Source organism: Hydra vulgaris, chromosome 05 (assembly GCF_038396675.1).
Source record: "Hydra vulgaris chromosome 05, alternate assembly HydraT2T_AEP".
NCBI lineage: Eukaryota > Metazoa > Cnidaria > Hydrozoa > Anthoathecata > Hydridae > Hydra > Hydra vulgaris.
The window spans coordinates 17,361,507-17,380,965 of record NC_088924.1 but is presented as its reverse complement, the minus strand read 5'-3'; the positions used below and the strand labels follow the sequence as shown (position 1 = coordinate 17,380,965).

Genomic DNA, 19,459 nt, shown 5'->3' with positions numbered 1-19,459 from the left:
ACTATTTTGTGCTCAATTGAAGTTCATTAATTACTCAGTTCAGTTGTTTTTCAATTCTCAGTGAATGTGCGTGAAAATTTATTTTTAAAATGCCCTCTCCAGTTTGGGATTACTTCAAAAAAGTTGAAGGTAAGTTTATCATTTAAAAAATTTTCTTTAGTCACTAAAATCTTTATCACCTTCAATAAAATTATTTTAAAAATATGTGATCAAGGAGTTGTCCTTTATAAAATGTGGATTAGTAAGTAGAAGATTCCAATAGGTGTTAAAATTTATTTAGGTTTGTGAATAAAACAATAGTGAAAAAGAAAAATGTTTTTTACTTTCATTTTAGTGATGAATATGTACGCAAGTTTTAAACAATAATTAATCATGGGCAATGATCGTCATTTGGAGTTTTGATGTCATTTCAATATTTTTTTAATATTATAAATTTACTACATAACAATCTTCAAATAATACGGTAATGAAAGATTTTTGGTTTTATGAAATCAAGTAAATTTAGACAAAATCATAGACACCAAATAGACAAAAAATTATGCTTTGTAGACTTATGAAGTGAAAATTATTTTTTAACTGAGCAATCTTAGGACACCATCAAAAATTTGATAGACACAACAAGGACAAAAAATTAAACATTTGTTGTGTCCATTACAACATACAGAATTGTCTATGTCTGTGTTGTAAGTCTATCCATAGACTAGTCTGGTTACTACCTGAACCAATGTACTTAGAAGTCTAAAAAAAATTTTGGTGGGTCCTGGGACCTAATGATGATGATTAAGAATGAGTGCTAACAAAAATATTTTGGTCAGTTTAAAAGTGGGACACCCTAATCTGCAGCGACCATTTTTTAGAATCAGACTACAATTATTGTATCCCAGACAAAAAAAATCCAAGTCTTGATCATCATCAAAAGCCTATTTTAAAATGTAATGCTGTGCCATCAGTTTTTATATTTTCTACAAATACTCAAAAGACAAAAAGTAGGTATGTGGTAAAAAAAAATCAAAATTCTGTGGTATTAAAATCAAAGATATCATTAGAAGTAGTTTTTAATAACTAAAAAAATGATACCAAATTTTTTATTTTTTTATGTCATTTAAGAAAGTTATGAGTTTTTTAGGCACAAAATTTTTTATAGGGAAAGTTGAATAATGTTGTGACCGCAATTTATAATTATCAACTTAAATTAATCATAACTTCCGTAAAAATTATCCAATTTACATAAATTTGGTATCAATTGAAAGCTGCAAAAAATAAGAAACATTTTGTAAGTAGTTGGAGTAAATACAAATGATCAGGGGCAGGGGGGGGGGATAGTACCTCTGACACCCACCCAAGAGTGGATGAGTTTTTTGTAATTAACAACATAAGTCAATGAGATTCAAAATTTATTTGTTGATAAATTAGTGATCAATAGAAAGTTAAAGAAAAAATCAATTGTCTCTGGGTAGCAAAGATTAATGGGTATATTTAGGGGTGTATATAGATGGTAGGGGGGTTGGTGTGTGGTAGGTAGTTAAGGTTGGTGGTGTAAGTAAATAATTTTCAAAAGTTTATGTTTTTAGGTAAAACAAAATATGTAGTAAAAGAAATGCAGTAAAAGAAAAGGGGTCAACACAAACTGATAGTTATATTCATTTATTTCATAAAAGTTAAATCTACAAAAACTTCAAAGTCGCATAATGTTTTTAAAAGATATGTGGCTATGAAAATAGCCTTTTTTAAATATTAACCAATGCTTAGTTTTCAGGATAACATAAGGTCTCCATAGATTATATCAGCAGCAAGTTCGTATTTTGAAATGCCATAACCCACTGCATCATTATCATAGGATTCATTATCTTTCTATTATGCTACAACATAAACTTGCTTACCATTTTTTACCCTCATTTTTTCAAGTTTACCAAAATAAAGAACTTCTTCTTCCATTTCTGAATTAAACCATAAATGGCAAATGTTTCTACCGACTACTGTATCTGATAGCATATCGGAGAGGTCTGATAATTGCTTATGCTCTAGTTCTTGAAATTTTGCTGAAATATTTGACTAACTAAGGTTTTGAATTTGAAGAGCCAATGTTTTTCTACTTTTATCCTCTTTTTTTTGCTTCTTCAACATGTTACGACCAATCATTTCAAGCTTTATTTCATAAATATTTTTTTTATTTAACTCTCTATTTTTTCTGGCTTTGTTTATTGCCCAGAAGACAACTTTCATTTTCTCATCTTTATCTACTTGGTCAATGTAATCACTTACATTATTTTTTATTGCTCTTAATTTTGATGACAAAAAACATAAAGTAGAGTTAGGAGCACGATGTTTAGCAGCACTGAACATACCTATGACTTCTTCTGCATCAATATTATGAAGCCTGGCTGTCTGCGTCTCTTTTATAAGTTGTTCTGATACCTCTAAATTAAAATATCTTTTATACTGTCTTTCTAAAACAGCAATAATAGCTGATAAACAGGATACAATCATTTGTTCAACTTTTTTGTCTTTTGGGCACACCAAAGCTATTTCTTCAAAGATCTTATCATTTTCAATTATATTTCCGAACAAAGCTTTTGTGCTAAATAACAATATAGGATTGTCTTTTACATGATAATGATTTTTTAAAACATCTTTAACCAATTTTATCCCTTCAATATGACTTAAACTTCCTGTAGCTGACTGATAAAATAATTTCATCCATGGTCCTGTTAAAGTCTTTCCCAATAGCCCTAAGACGCAAACTTCTTTTTTAGCTGTTTCATTAATTAAGTCTCTTCGTGAACTACTTTGTAGCCCTCCACATGAAACTGTACTGGTACTTAAAAATTTAATAAATAAGTTGTAGTGCTGGATTAATATACCACATATATGAAACAAAATATGCTATCTGTTTCCTCTGTAATGGGGAATGAGTCCTTTGGGAAATTTCATCTTATCTAAAAAGATTTTAAAACCTTTAGGATCTCCTTTACCATCTTTGTATCGCATTTTATTCAATTGTAAAACTATACTTTTCCCCATGAAGAATTAACGGAACAGTTGCATGATCAGTGGCAACACGGTCAGTCATAGAGTTTGTAATGTTTTGAATAGTTTTTGAGCGGCTCTTTTGATAGTCACAAATGGAAATCAGAATACAAAAAGGCAAGTTGATCTATTGAAGATACAACATGAGTTTGATAATCGTGTGCAGTACCACCTGACAACTGATCTATTGCTATAACATGACACTGTGTTTTGGTTGTAAAATGAATAGAGTTTATATGTACTCCTTCTTGGGTTGTTGCATCAAACCCAAGGGTAAGATTGGCTGCAGAAATCGCAATTTCAGCAGCATGAAGGTCGCTGATTATACCTAATTCACAAACCATCTCTTCAACTGTGGTACGATGTGGGAAATTTTCTATATGTGCAATGCCTAAATGTTTAAAAATTTTTGGAAACAAAATTGGAAGACTTTTTGTTGGTACCTGGTTAACAATGGCATCATATTTCATTAATCGCAGCTGCCATGTAAATGTTTTTTTATCTCTTTTGAATGGCAAATGTTCATTAGCAGAATCCTTTAACTTATCCAATTTGTAGAACAAGTTCATATTTTCATGTTCTAGACCCTTTATCCGGTTATCTTTAATCAAATTGGTATAACTTCAGTCATTTTGTTTTTCTTTCTTTTTAAGCTTTATTATTATTATATGTTTTTTTAAACATTTATTTTCTTTTAGTATCAAACTTTTTGCTGAAACTTCAGCTAATTTTTGCCTTAAAATTGAAATAGTTAAGTTTTTTCTTTTAATAGTTTGATTTAATCTTTTAATTACATAAGGATCTGATTTAATTCTTGCTTTTAGGTTAGTTAGTTTATCTTTATGATTGGATTTCATTTTTGCATTATATTTATACATAAAGAATAATCTCTTTTTTAACAATTGATTTCTAGAAGTAATGTTACAATCCAGTTCTTTAATTGGTTTTTGATACACAACAGAAGTAAAGGTTCATGCAATTTTGTTTGAATAGGTGCTGAAAGTAAACTAGATGATTCACATAAACTACTTTTTGCCACTGTTGATGGCTCATTACTTTTAAAAACAATTTTGCATAACTCTTCAAGTTTTCTTTTGTTAGATGACTTAAGGTTGTACACTTTTTTGTATTTCTTGACCAAATTATATATCTGGCTATGAGTTGGATAAAAATCAAAATTTTTATAAATGCTTTTGGCAGTTTTTAAAGTCGACTTGGATTGTTGCATAAACAATAACAAAACATGTCCATTGTAGCATACGTTTTCATTATTATCTGGGGCAAATCTAAAATTGTCTATTTAATACTGCTTTGCAAGCCCAGTTTTAAAAAATGTAACAAGAAACTTTTTTTTGAATTCATATGAACTGCAATGCTATAAAATATATTAATTATAAATAATATTTATTTTGCTAAACCAATACACATTTAAAAAAGTCCAATTAAAAACTAGTTCAATTGTCACGTGACATTAGAATCAAAACATTTCACGGCATATTTACTGCATAATTACTACTACTTTTTATCAGAAAAAGTGAATCTACTACCAAAATTGTCAGCGATTTTAGCATATATTCCAATCTATAAAATTTCCTTAAATTTTCAGAATTAAAAGAAAAATACTTTTTCTTGTTGAAGTTTTAAAAATTGTCAAGAACAAACTCTTACTTCGATGATAACTTTGTTTTCCTTTTTGATCAACTTTTTCAGCTTGTCTTAAATGTCATTTATTTGTAAATACTTAAATGTATTTTATACTGAAATTATTAATTGAAATATGAAGATTATAAAAAACTATACCTATTCTTAAACCATCAACAAGTTTATTAATATTATTAAGGCAGAGGATGACCTTGACGCTTCATGAAAAATTCGGAAACACTTTTTTAAGGGTAGGTACAATCGGCTGAGCAGAGCAGATTGGCTGAGCAGATCATAAATAGTGCGGACGGCAAGGAACAGTATTTTTAATAAAAAATAGTATTTTTAGTGTCAAGCGTGAGCGTATTATGGCGATACTAGTAGGTACGCGGAAATCGCGATTTACGGAACCGATTTTTATGCTAAAATTTTGGTTCTCATTTTTTTAACACTTTTTTTAGGCAGCGTGGGACAGACGTGTTTTTGTAGAATTTTTTTTTAGAAACATATATACACATAGATACTTTTTTGAAAGAAGAAGAGCTAATCTTGATTTTTCAAGACTTTTATGTATGGTTACTGAACTTTTTTATGGATTATTTTGCTCCTGAATATTTGGTTGATGTTCACACATGAAATTGCAGTAGAAGAAATGTCGATCCCCCTTTTTTTATTATTAAAACAGTTTTCTACTTGCATTTCTTATTCACTTGCCAAATTTCAACGAAAAAAAAATACCAGCAAATAGTTTAATTTGTGTTAGATTAAGTTTACCACTTTTTTTAGGTAGTTCTAGGCAAACGTTATTTTGTGGTGATTCTTATTAGAAATATATATGAACCTAGACTATTTTTAAAAAACGAAAGGTTAATCTTGATTTTTTTATAACTATAATGTATGGTTAGCATACTTTTTTATGGATTATTTTTTCGAAAATTTTGCATGAAAATTTGGTTGATGTTCGCACATAAAATTGCAGTTGTAAAAATGTCGATCCCCCTTTTTTTATTAATAAAATAATTTTCTACATGCATTTCCTATTCACATGCCAATTTTCAACGAAAAATAAATACCAGCAAATAGTTTAATTAGTGTAGAACTTTTGGTGCCTGTTTTCGTTTTTTTGTTGTTGTTGTTTTTTTCGGTAAGCGAAATACGGGGGCGGATAAGGGGGGGGGGGCGACTCTACAAAAATTATTGCAATTTTGTATTATGTTGATTTTTATTATTAGATTAAAATTAAAGTGCAAAATATAAAATAATTAAATCATAATTTTACTAGCAGAAGGTTGTGCTGATTATAGAGAAGCTTTTTTAAACATACCAATTGTAGCAGCTGAAGATGTATCTCAAGGTTAACAAAGTTGTAATAAAAAACAAATTTGCAAATGTCAAGAAATGCAGACATATTAAAAAGTAAAAATTTTGTTACTTTTTAATATGTATGCATTTCTCGACATTTGCAAATTTGTTTTTTATTACAACTTTGTTAACCTTGAGATACATCTTCAGCTGCTACAATTGGTATGTTTAAAAAAGCTTCTCTATAATCAGCACAACCTTCTGCTAGTAAAATTATGATTTAATTATTTTTCTGAATGATTATTGAATTTATAATATTTCTATTTACATACACTATTTAATACATTTTTATTATGTTATCCATCAAAGTGCAGTAGAAGTAAAATCAAGAGTAGTATTTAAATTTTTACTTTGATTAACATTTTTAAAATATATAGTTGATTGTCTTTCATTTTATTTGTTCAGCCAATGACTTTCACAAATAGTTGGTTTATATTAAATGTTACATAATACCATTCACAAAAATGAGCGACTGCTAGTCGGTCCAGGGTGCTGATACATGTATCTCTGATAGACACCATATGTAAGATCTAATGACATTGAATTGTAAATAGATTAGTACTGAATGGTATTATGTAACATTTAATATAAACCAACTATTTGTGAAAATAACTAATCTATTTACAATTCAATGTCATTAGATCTTACATATGGTGTCTATCAGAGATACATGTATCAGCACCCTGGACCGACTAGCAGTCGCTCATTTTTGTGATGGGTCCGGTTAAGAGGGAGAGACGGGGAATCATTTAGCTGGACCTATCATCCCCTAACAGGGGTGCTAGGAGCTACAGCAGAAGAAAACTGTTGTAAAGAAGTTTGCAGGCGAAGACAGCATGGTAGCAGCTTTGTGGTTAATGGCGGCATACACAATCATAAGGCACCACCATTCTTGTTTTTTTATTAAAAATTTATATGTAATATCATCAAGTTTGTTTTCCATTTTGTCTCAATTTTTTCAAACATTTGAATTATTTATTTAAATTTTTTTTACCCAAAATAATTTAAAAATGAAGCATTGACAAGTGTAATAGTTTTAATAAAATATTTTGTATGTTTTCAATGTGATTAATAGTTGTAGTATAAAAAGTAGTCAAGTTGTACCTATAAATAGTTATAAACTTTTAGATACGATCAGGACTTTTTGAGGATTTCATAGCCCATATTAAATACAGTGTTAAATTTATGTGTAATATTTTATTGAGTTGATAAATATGAAAAGTCTTTTTTTTAGGGTGCATACTCCAAACTGCATTTTGTAATGTGATAAGATTTGTAAAGTTATGTCTTTATTTTATTTAAAAGCAATTTAAAAACGTTTTTAAATTTCTGTTGACATTTTTTTCAAGTTTGAATATGAAAGGAATATGAAAGGGGGGGGGGGGGCGTTAGTTGTGGCACACGCCCCTTTCCTAACTAATGTAGTAAAATAAACTTGTATACTAATTTCTTTTTTTCGATAAACTCAATTTAAAATCTTTTTTCAAATCTCTTTACAAATTTTTTTTTAGGTTGGAAGACTAAGAAGATGGGGGGGGGGGGGGGGAGGAGGAGGAGTTAGGAGTGGCACATATCCCACCCCAAATGCCAATTTATACACCACTTGTAAACGCTGTAGAGTAAGAAAGTATAATTTATACTTTTGAACACAAAATATAATCAGTGTTTTTAAAATTAAAGTATTTATAAGAATGTAACATTTCACTATGAGGGTGTTAAAACGTAACAAAAACATCCACCCTTTAATATAAGATAGACCACTAATATTTGAAAATGGAATGGAAGCAAATTAGAACACATTTTTGTGTATAAAGATAAAAAAATTTATCACAAAAAACAATCTTTCAGATGAAAAACTTGTATTTTTTAACACTTACGATAGTGTGCCAAACCCCCTCTGGCCCTCTAGACACCCCCTATATCTATATACTAATATAAACTTGTAACCTACTCTTACATCTATCTTTTGATACCAAGTTATAGGCATTTGGATAAGATTTGACAAAGTTATAACAATTTCAGTGAAAAAAATAATAATTTTGGAACCAGTTTATTCAATAAATCCATATATCTAAAATTTGCTACTAAAAACGTCATAACTTTTTTTTGAATTGTTCGTTTTTGATAATTTTTTCATCTTTAAAATACTGTATTGAAGGGCTTTCTAATGATATATAACATTCTAGTATATCCTCAATTTACAAATTTCAGTCCACGTACCTAATACTAGTACTTACAAATGTTTCAACTCATTTAAATTATTATTTTTGTCTTATATCTTCAAGTGTAAGTGTATTATGTAATGGCGATACCAATACTTACAAATATTCTGTCTCATTTAAAAATAGAAGTTATTGCTGAACTTATTACCAAAAGCGACATTAATACAAGGTCAACACTGCTCATTAAGCCGAAGTTAGGAGAAGTGTATGTCGCTCAAGTGAACAATGGGATAGGTCATAAACACCTAAGATTTTTTTGTAATTAAATAAACTTTAATAAAGCTAATAACGATAAAATAAATAATGATACTTTATACACTTTCTTAAATTGTTTATAAGCAACTCTCAATAAGCCAGGTTTAACTAGGATGTGCTTCTTTACAGACTTACAGATTATCTATATAGCAAATTTGATCATACCTGGATTACTTCAGCATTGTTGCCAACAATGCTGAAGTAATCCAGTGGCATTATACCAACAATGTTGGTATAATGCCAAATAATAAAAAGGTAAATAACCAGATAATTAAAGAAAAAACTTTATAAGTATACTTAATAAGTTGTTTATGTTTTCCTAGACTTCAACCAGTAAGTTGAAAGTGTATAATGAGTATATTTGCACTTATAATATAAAAGTTAATTGTAAATATAAGTGTTTAAAAATACTCATGTAATAATTTATGAAGTAGTTATGTAACTCCATAGCTTTTTAGTTTCTGCTCATAAAAGTTACTTTATTAGAGAAATTGCATAGCTTGAATCCTCATTCCCACTTTTAATACTTTTTGCCTAGGAGCCGGGGAAAGTGAATGGTCAAAATGTCCAATATAAATTAGCTGCACAATAGCTTTAGCTTTATAGCTATAACGAAGATGCACAATAGCTCTAGATGGTTATTTAAGGACCATGAAATGCATCTAAAAAGCAATGTTTCAACCACATTTGCATTTAACAAATGTTTTGGTGTTGCATATCATATTTACATTTTAAGTTTAGTCAATAGTAATTGGATATTTAAGAAAATGTAAGATGATATAGTAGCATTTTATTTTTTTAATATTAGTTTGGGTGATCAAGGTTTTCAACTCTTGTCCTCCTTTTCCTACACATAATAAAATAAAGATTTTGAATAATTTTTTTCCTTCTCTTTCACCCTTAGGGCTAAGGCTACTCACCTACCTTATTTTATGTAATTATTTGTTCTGTTTGTTTTGAAAAACTTTTAAAATTTCATTTATTAGATGACTGGTGCGCTGATGGATATAGATGGAAACAAACTGGATGCTGTAAAATTCCACGTGGTTCGCCAGTTTATTCAAAGCTCCACTATGCCACAGTGACATTTACTGGAACATCAACTGTATTTCAGAAGTTTGTTTATAAAGATTTGTGTCAAAAAGATGTTGTTGTTATTCATTATATGGGAAACCATCACCTTGCTGTCCTTATGCCACATGGTAATCTTTTCAAATATTATTTAATAACAGTTCTATCTTATGTTTGTTTAAAAGATATTTTTCATAAATTTCTAATATCTAATTAAATTATATTTTATTGCATTTTAGGAAACTCTAAAAAAGCTATTAATTTCCTAACAACAGCTTCATCAGTGCGAAGTGCTATTGTTGAATCAAAGAATTACAAAGAAATGCTTATTGATGTCAAAGATGAGCCCATACAGTTTCAACCTAGAAATCCTAGACAATTCAAGTATATAAGGAGTGTTGAATCAGCAGGAAAAAGACTTGGAGTTGATTCTTTTGTTACTCTTCACGAACTAGCTTATATGATGCCTGGATTTGTGTGGACAATCTCTACTTACCCGGACTTGGCTGTATCATTTGGAATACAAAAATCCATAGAACAACTTGTGATGTGTTCTCAAGTATTTCTTTCTTATGATACAACTTTTAATTTAGGGGATTTTTATTTATCTATTTTAGTGGCACAAATGAGTTATTTTGTGGAAAAACCATGTATGCCTATAGCCTTTTTATTACACGATCGAAAATTTGATATAGTCCATAAATTTTTTTTCAAAACTCTCAAAACGAAACTCCCAATTTTAAATAATGTTGTAATAGTAACAGATTGAGAGAGTGGTCTAAGCAAGGCTATTGAAAAAGCATTACCAAAATGGAATCTTGTAACTTGCTTTAACCATATTTTGTCAGATATTGAGATATGGTTGAAGAAGCATAATGCTGGAAAACAAGAAATAAGTGTATATAAATCTCAAGTCCAGGAACTTTTACAGTGTGAAAGTGAAAGCCAGCTCCAAATGAAGATTGATACATTGAAGCTTTCTTGGAGTGAAGCCTTTGTTGTTTGTTTTGAAAATCACTTGAGCGCTCGTATTTCTATAGCTTTTATTGGCTATTTGAGATCTGTTGGATTAATTGAAGGTTTAGTTACAAACAATATATCTGAATCTTTAAACGCTCTAATAAAGAGATTTCAGGAATGGGAGGAGGCACCAGTTGATGCTATGCTTATAGCAATGCACCGTTTACAAACTTTTTATCTCACCGAAATTAAACGCAGCTTCAGTGGCTTTGGACCATACACTCTCAATGAAAATACTCACCTGTCTAGTATGTATTTAAATCATGTTTTGAACTTATTTATGATTTTTGTGGTCACTTATTGTTGCTATTTTTGCAGTCGTTTTTCTATCGTGCAATAGCACATTACATTCATCATCATAATCTATACAACATATCAGGTGTGTAATTTTATGTCTTACTTGAGTCGCCCACTATAATAATCAACAGTGCTGTAATTTATTGTCTATTTTAATTAAAATCCGCTGCTTTTTATAACGTTTAGTAAAATTAAATAGTGCACTGTAGTGTATTTAATTTTAAACCTAGTATTTTTTTTAAAAAGATTTAATTGTTTTTTAAAGATTTCTTTTAAATAATCACAAGTAATGAAATCATTAAGGTACCAGATGACCATGAAGGTACACCCCTGCATATTCATTACCTTAAATTATTCTCTGTTTCAGTTAACATCGATGAAGTACCTAAATTGGAAGATCCTGAGCTTGTTATTGCAGAGCTGCAAGCAGCAGCCAATGTATCATTGAAACAGCTTGTACCACCATCGATTAGTGTCCTTTCTAACATGCTGACAGTAGTTCATAATCCAAGCATCAAAGTCTTTACAGTCTCTGGACCAGATGGCAATGCACATGTGGTGAAATTATTTCCAAAAGAAAGTTGCACATGCCCTTCTTCAACAATGTGCTGTCATGTACTGGCAGTCAAACGTAGCATAGGTGTTGAGTGTAGTGAAAGGCGAGTTTTGAATTTGACCAAGTTGCGAGGCAATTCACGGTAATTTTACTAATTTCTGTAGCAAGTTTATTTAATTTTTGTTTGATTACATTCTAGTTAGACTTTTTTTCTCTCTAAAATCTATTAAATTCGTAAAATAACTCTTTTTTTTTTAGAAAAAAAGGTGACAAAAAATCGGGAAGGAAGAAACCAAGACCAGGAGATATTAACTTTATCCCTGCACCTGATGCAATTGGTGCAATTAATAATTTGGACTTGAGTAGTTTTGATGACTTTTCCTTAATACAAAATAATGACGCAAAAGTGTCTCCAACTTTAGTTGGTATTGATTATTTACACGCTGATAATATTGCTACAGCAATCCCATTAGCGAAATCTAAAATGTATTTTTTGGTTTTGTATTTTTACATTTACAATTGTCTCATTCTTTTTTTTAATATTCAAGTGTTGTTCTTATTTTTAAAGTTTCTTTTTAAACATATATATTGTTTTTCTGTTAAATATGTTATTGTTTTTAAGGAAGCAAAAACAATTAAAATTGGTTGATGCATATGTACCAAAGAAAAGACAACCCTCTGCCTCTTTAGTTTCATCTGATTTTCAGTCGTTACTTTATTCAGATGTGATACCAATTGTTAATGTTGAATTGGAGTGTATTGTAAATGATGCAATTCTATTTATTCATTTTTCAGATTCTAAGTATATCTGTGTTTATTTTCATCAGCTAGCAAGGCACTAGTTTAAATTAACTATGTGCTTAATTGCACATTGGGTTTGTGTGTTGCTTACTAAGCAACACACAAACTGTGTGCAATGTTTACAAAGTATGTGTGTTTAACAGATATCAAGCGTTTACACCAAGCGGCAGCAGGGTATGAAGTTTTTGTCACAGCATAATAATATTTACAAAATTCTGTTGTTGTTAACTAAGTTGTTTATAACAGCTATACTATTGTTCTTAACAAATGTTAGTTGTTATAACAAGTTTTATCAAGAAGTGCACCAAATAAGAATTCAAATTGAAGTGTTTTTCAATTTGAAACTTGTATGTATAATTGAAATCTATAAATGGTTAAAAAATCAATATATTTCTAAAATAGTTATTACACTTCATGAAGATATCATGATATCTAATCAGTTTATAACATGGTATATAATCCGTTTGCTAATTATACTAAGAATGTCATTATGAATTATAATATTAAATATTAATAATAACATTCATACTAAGCTGCATACTAATGTCACTAAACTTATGTCACTAGACTAAGCAATCACACTAAGCATTGTTAACCATAAGTAAATATTTTGCTGGAGGCAAAAATAGCATTAGTAGTATCAAATAGTTACAATAATAGAACTGACATTGGTTTGCTAAACGTATTCTCAATGTGTTTTTCAGTTTTAATAATATAAACCAATAATATTTTGTTTTCTAGGTTCCAGTTGATGTAGACGATTGGCTTCAATTTAATACAACGAGTGTTAGCATTGCTGATCGTAATCTAATCACAAGTCCAGATGGCCTTCTCAATGATAAGGTTATTTATGCTGCAATGATTTTGTGTAAACAACAGTTCCCCGATGTTGACGGTTTAGAGGACCCAATTCTGTGTTTTGCAGGTCAGTGTAATAGTGTTCCGCTTTCAAAACGTGGTTATGTTCAAATTTTTAATGATGAAACCAAAGGACATTGGATAACTGTTGCCAACCACCATTGCAAAGATGGTAAAATAAACATCTATTGCAGTTTACAGTTAATTCCTAGCAAAGAGTGTACACATTCAATTTTAAAATTTGCTCGTATACAGTGTGCAGTGATGGAGCTCCATATTAACAATGTATCCCGTCAAAGAGAAATGTTATGTGGATTTTATGCAATTGCAAATTGTGTTTCTTTGTGCCTAGGCAAAGATCCCTGCAATTTTACATACAGAGAGTCAGTAATGCGCCAACATTTATTGGCATGTCTTGAAAATAAGTATACTACTCAGTTTCCTGTTGAGAGTTTTAGAACTGTGAGGAAGAGTGTAATTCGAATTTCAAGAAACACCTTGTATTGTGTTTGTCGCACTATTTTTATGTCTTCTGGCTCGATGGTCTAGTGTAAATTGTGCAATGAGTGGTTTCATTCATCTTGCATAGGTTTATCCGAGGAACTTTTTATTGAGTACAAGAGAGATATACAGAAAATTTACAAATGTGCTAAATGTATATAAAAAATATTTTCTAAACGTTCTTGATTTTAATTTTTGTTTGTGATTATTTTATTTATTTTTAATACATTTTTAATAATTAAAAATATTTTCACTTTTTGTATTATAACACATTTGCGGTTTTACGGTTTTACGAGATTTATGTACTTAGCATATTACAAATGGAATTATTTAATTTCGGCTGATTGCCCAATCGGTTAATTGCTTTTTAAGTTTGTAGTGTATTTTACTATTATATATATATATATATATATATATATATATATATATATATATATATATATATATATATATATATATATATGTATATATATATATATATATATATTATGCGGTAGTGGTGTAGTGGTAAGAGCGCTCGCTTTGCGTGCGAGAGGTTCGGAGTTCGACTCCCACCACGTCCCTGGAAGTACCGCGCTCAACTTAGTTTATTCGCGCAGCGGACTTGCTTGTCAAGGTTCGTGTTTCGGATTAAAGAGTTGCGAGAGGGTTGCACCACGAATAAAAAAAAAGTAACCTCCCCGATTGTAGTGGCCCCCTCGGGCCTTAAGGAAAGTGAATTATCGAAAAAATATATATACCCTTTTTTTTAAAGCTTCGGTTCGTTAATATCTAATGTTGGAGTTCGGTTAGGTCTTCAAGCACAGTGCGGGTTCGGTTCGGTTCGATACCAACAAACCTGTTTTTTTGTTAGTTACAAAGCTTTACATTTACAATAATGAAACACAAATAAATTTAAGTAATATTAAGTAGTTAAAGCATTTCAAATTATTTCAAATGGTCTTTAACTAATGCAACTTTAACTAAAAAACAAAGTATCAGTATCAGTTGCAAAAATAGCCAACAACTTTCTAGCAAACAAAGCTATCGTCGGCAGCGTTTGTTCACGGTCATTGTCTTTTCAGAATTGTAATACATATATATCACATAATATTCGGCTGATCATTATTCGGCTGATCACACATATATCACATAACATTCGGCTGATCACACATATATCACATAATATTTGGCTGATCACACATATATCACATAATATTCATCTGATCACACATATATCACATAATATTCGGCTGATCATTATTCGGCTGATCACACATATATCACATAACATTCGGCTGATCACACATATATCACATAATATTTGGCTGATCACACATATATCACATAGTATTCGGCTGATCATTATTCGGCTGATCACACATATATCACATAGTGTTCGGCTGATCACACATATATCACATAACATTCGGCTGATCACACATATATCAAATAATATTTGGCTGATCACACATATATCACATAGTATTCGGCTGATCACACATATATCACATAACATTCGGCTGATCACACATATATCACATAATATTTGGTTGATCACACATATATCACATAACATTCGGCTGATCACATATAGATCACATAATATTCGGCTGATCACACATATATCACATAGTATTCGGCTGATCATTATTCGGCTGATCACACATATATCACATAGTATTCGGCTGATCATTATTCGGCTGATCACACATATATCACATAATATTCGGCTGATCACACATATATCACATAGTATTCGGCTGATCACACATATATCACATAACATTCGGCTGATCACACATATATCAAATAATATTTGGCTGATCACACATATATCACATAACATTCGGCTGATCACACATATATCAAATAATATTTGGCTGATCACACATATATCACGTAATATTTGGCTGATTACACATATATCACATAATATTCGGCTGATCACACATATATCACATAATATTCAGCTGATCACACATAGATCACATAATATTCGGCTGATCACACATATATCACATAGTACTCGGCTGATCATTATTCGGCTGATCACACATATATCACATAATATTCGGCTGATCACACATATATCACATAATATTCGGCTGATCATTATTCGGCTGATCACACAAAGTTCGGCTGATTAATTTAATAATCTGCTCAGCCGTTTGTACCATATGAATGATCTGCTCAGCCAATCTTCTCTGCTCAGCCGATTGTACCTACCCCTTTTTTAAGCAAATTTTGGCTAACGTAAAATTGAAATTCACGCATCCCTACAAAAAGGAAACTCCCATCAATACGAACATCAGTAAATTCATTATCTAAATTTGATCCTTTATTGAAAAAAACAAAGTTTGATGTTTACCCTGCTATAGACAAACCCAGCAAAGAAATTTATTCAACACACAATGATCAGCCAGAAAGCACTATTGAAAAAAATGACCACACCAGTCAATCTCCAACACAATCTATAAAATCTTTATCACCAGCAAAAGAAAAATTAAAAAAAAAGTGAAGACTTTACAACAAAAATTAAGAAGAAAAGAAAAGAAAATCTGCTCTTTACAAGACATGGTTTCCCTTTTAAAATCTGAAAATTATTTGACTACTGATGCTGCCACTGTTTTAAGCGAAAAGTTTTCTGGACTCATATGAAATCATTAAGAACCAATTTTCCAATCAAAATATTAAACCAAAAGGTCACTGATACAACGATGAAGTGAAAAAATTTGCTTTAACTCTTCATTTTTATTCTCCACGTGCGTATAACTTTCTTCGGCCAATGTTATGTCTTCCTGCTGCCAGTTTAATATCACATTAGACATCATCTGTAAATTGTGATCCTGGTTTATTCCTTTATGTTTTTTCATATCTTGATCATAACCAGAAAACAGATATTAATTTTAAGCATTGTACTCTTATTATTGATGCTATGGCAATCAAAAACAGTATAAATTATGACAAAAGTTCAGGTCACTATATTGGTTTTTGTGATTTTGGTTAAGATATTTCTGTATGTGAACCAGATACTCCAGCTACAGAGGCATTAATTTTCATGTTAGTTGGTTTGCGAGGACATTGGAAAGCACCCATTGGTTATGTTTTATCAAATAAAGTTAAAGCAGGTGATTTAACATGTTTTATTAAAATATTTTAGATGTGGCTTTGACATATGAACTTTGTATCAAAAGTATTACATTTGATGGTACTAGTACAAGTTTAAATTCCGTTGTCCCATTTGGATGTAAGTTTGGCAAAGTCATTGACAATATAGTTAGTACTTTTTTATATAACAACCAACTGCTCCATATTTTCCTAGACCCATGCCATATGCTTAAATTAGATAGAAATTCTCTAAATGATTTGGGTGTTTTTATTGATGATGAAGGCCACTATATTAAATGGATTTATATAAAAGCTTTGTTTGAGTTACAAGAGTTTGAAGATTTGAAATTTGCAAACAAACTTTCAAGAAAACATATTGAATTTCATCGCCACAAAATGAATGTCAAAATAGCTGGCCAAACCCTTAGCAGCTCTGTTGCTGATGCAATTGAATTTTTAATGGTATCACAGCATCCATCTTTCTTAGGAGCAAATAGTTCAATCCGTTTTATAAGAGTTATTGATAAATTATTTGACATGCTCAATTCCAGAAATCCAAATGGTAAACACTTCAAGACACCTCTATATCTTAATAATCAGCTTTATTGGAAAGATTTTTTAAACAAAATGATTACTTATCTGAGCAAGTTAACTGATATTAATAGCATTCCATTGCTTTTACATCGTAGAAAGACATTTGTTTTAGGTTTAATTGTAGATGCTAAAAGCACTCTAAAATTATCCACCGATCTGTTAACGTTTCATGAGAAACCATTTAAGAATGTTCTAACTTACAAATATTCCCAAGATCATCTTGAACTACTATTTGCTTGCATTCGTGGAAAAAATGGTTACAACAACAATCCTGATGTAGTGCAGTTAAAGTCATCGTTAAAATGGATTCTTCTGCGAAACTCCATAGTTGGATCGAGTCATGCTATTTGCCTGATGTTTGAGTCATATTCTAATGGCTCTATTTTCTCTTAGTTGGAATAAAGGTTGTGTTCTGTTGATAATTTTGACCAAGAGGATATTGACTTTGAAGAAGTTTTTTTGTACTGCGACGAACTTCAAATGTCTAGCTACAAAGAAGCAACATTTGGATATATCTCTGGTTTTATAGTCAGATAGTTAATAAATACTATTTCATGTAATGTTTGTGCTCAATCATTAACTGATATTTTATCATACGAACATTCCTATGCGAAATCTCATTCTTCATTAAATAATGTGAAAGATCGTGGTGGTTTGTTTATGCCACCAAGAGATGTTGTTTCTGTTGTCGAGTCGTGTGAGAAAGTATTTAACTTCTTTATTAGTGGTAAAGATTTTAAAAATCCAAAAATAACCTCAGATAAAAATATAAAGCATAAGATGATCCATTGTGTTAACAAATTAGTTATTAAAAAAAAGTCTTTAAAGGACTTGATAGTCACGACTTAGAATTGTGGACTGAAAATGAAGATTTGCATTCCAGCCAGCTTGTTAGAAAGATATGTGAATATTACTTTAGAAGTCGAATGTTCAGATATGCCCAGGATTATATCACTAAAGTTCTAAGAAAGTCGTCAATTGGTTTAAGACAACAAACTAACAAATTAGTATTGTTCAAGGGTTTATGAGTATTTCATTTTATTGTATAAAACTTTTATTAAAATAATAAAATATATTATACGATGTTTTAGTTTGATGTTCTAAATGCAAATATGTTTTTAAATATATATTTTTGTGGCTATAAAAATAACAGTTTGTTTTAGTTTGTTATAACAAACTAAACATGCTAACAATATCATGTCCAATCTTTGACCAAAAAATATGTATGTATTGACTGTATGCTCACTAAATTAATCGTCTGTGATTCTAATCATCTTTAATTCCAAGAATAAGGACGATAAAGTTGCCAATATCTTTTCATATGAATGTGATTGCTAAAAACTTTTTGCCCGATAATAATGGCTTCCAACGCATTAAATTGGCTTCACTGAAAATGGTGAAGTTAGATATCTAGTTATTTATTTATATCATTGGTGCATGTTGAAAAAAATTGAAACAATATTTATAAAAATGCATCAAATAAGCTACATTACGAGTCACCGCAATGAGTTATACTAATTACGGTGTTACGAGTAAACTCGTACTTTGGCACTAGAGAAAAAAATTTCTTCTCCATTGCCAAAGTACAAGTATACTTCTAGTTCTTATTTTTTATCTGTTATATTCAGAATAAAAAATACTATAGAATTATTTTAGATTTAAAATATTTTATTTATTGAATATTTTATTTTTCAGATAAAGTTCATGATCACAAACCATGGTCAAAAGTACATTGGAGGATGTACCAGATCAATATTAAAGGCGTCTTTGTCAGATAATCTGATGACCTCTTTTAATCGTACGGGATCCAGGGGGCAACAAAAACTGCCATCAATATTTGAAAAATGTATTTACTATAAGTTTATATAAAGTTTTGTCATCTTTTTTTAACTAAAGATGAGTCATAGACTTTACTAGTAAGTTATTTATAAATTTAATAAGTTCTTTTAGGTATATAATTTTACTAAATAAAAAAATTATTTCAGCTATTATTAAGTCTTTTTATCAGAAAGAATATATCACGGTTATGCCTGTCTTAGATGAATCGGGTTTGGATGACCATATATTGTAGGATTATATAAGCTGACCTATGTTATTATTAAATAAAATATTTGTAATTAACCAACACAATAAATTTTTCTATTTTCTTTTTCTCTCTCTTTAT

The 19,459-nt window shown here is 30.1% G+C and overlaps 2 protein-coding genes across 2 annotated transcripts; both read left to right on the top strand.

Moving 5' to 3' along the window:
* Positions 1-8,332: 8,332 nt before the first annotated feature.
* Positions 8,333-10,513, top strand: LOC136080217 (uncharacterized). Its single transcript, XM_065796831.1, has 6 exons — positions 8,333-8,457; positions 8,687-8,762; positions 8,831-8,922; positions 9,316-9,329; positions 9,494-9,709; positions 9,818-10,513. The coding sequence occupies exons 1-6, from the start codon at positions 8,333-8,335 to the stop codon at positions 10,345-10,347; spliced, it is 1,053 nt and encodes a 350-aa protein (XP_065652903.1). The 3' UTR covers positions 10,348-10,513.
* Positions 10,514-10,533: 20 nt separating this feature from the next.
* LOC136080216 (uncharacterized) lies at positions 10,534-13,783 on the top strand. The gene is made up of 5 exons (XM_065796830.1): positions 10,534-10,846; positions 11,263-11,593; positions 11,710-11,937; positions 12,074-12,212; positions 12,994-13,783. Exons 1-5 carry the CDS (start codon positions 10,534-10,536, stop codon positions 13,657-13,659), a joined length of 1,677 nt encoding a protein of 558 aa, XP_065652902.1. The 3' UTR covers positions 13,660-13,783.
* The last annotated feature ends 5,676 nt before the right edge of the window (positions 13,784-19,459 follow it).

Excerpts from the sequence above, each read along its gene's own strand:
- LOC136080217 (XM_065796831.1), top strand. The coding sequence starts at position 8,333 with ATGGCGATACCAATACTTACAAATATTCTGTCTCATTTAAAAATAGAA. Across the intron at positions 8,763-8,830 it reads TAATGCCAAATAATAAAAAG|ACTTCAACCAGTAAGTTGAA; the intron begins GTAAATAACCAG and ends ATGTTTTCCTAG. Across the intron at positions 9,710-9,817 it reads TGCTGTCCTTATGCCACATG|GAAACTCTAAAAAAGCTATT; the intron begins GTAATCTTTTCA and ends ATTGCATTTTAG.
- LOC136080216 (XM_065796830.1), top strand. The coding sequence starts at position 10,534 with ATGAAGATTGATACATTGAAGCTTTCTTGGAGTGAAGCCTTTGTTGTT. Across the intron at positions 11,594-11,709 it reads AAGTTGCGAGGCAATTCACG|AAAAAAAGGTGACAAAAAAT; the intron begins GTAATTTTACTA and ends TTTTTTTTTTAG. Across the intron at positions 11,938-12,073 it reads CCATTAGCGAAATCTAAAAT|GAAGCAAAAACAATTAAAAT; the intron begins GTATTTTTTGGT and ends ATTGTTTTTAAG.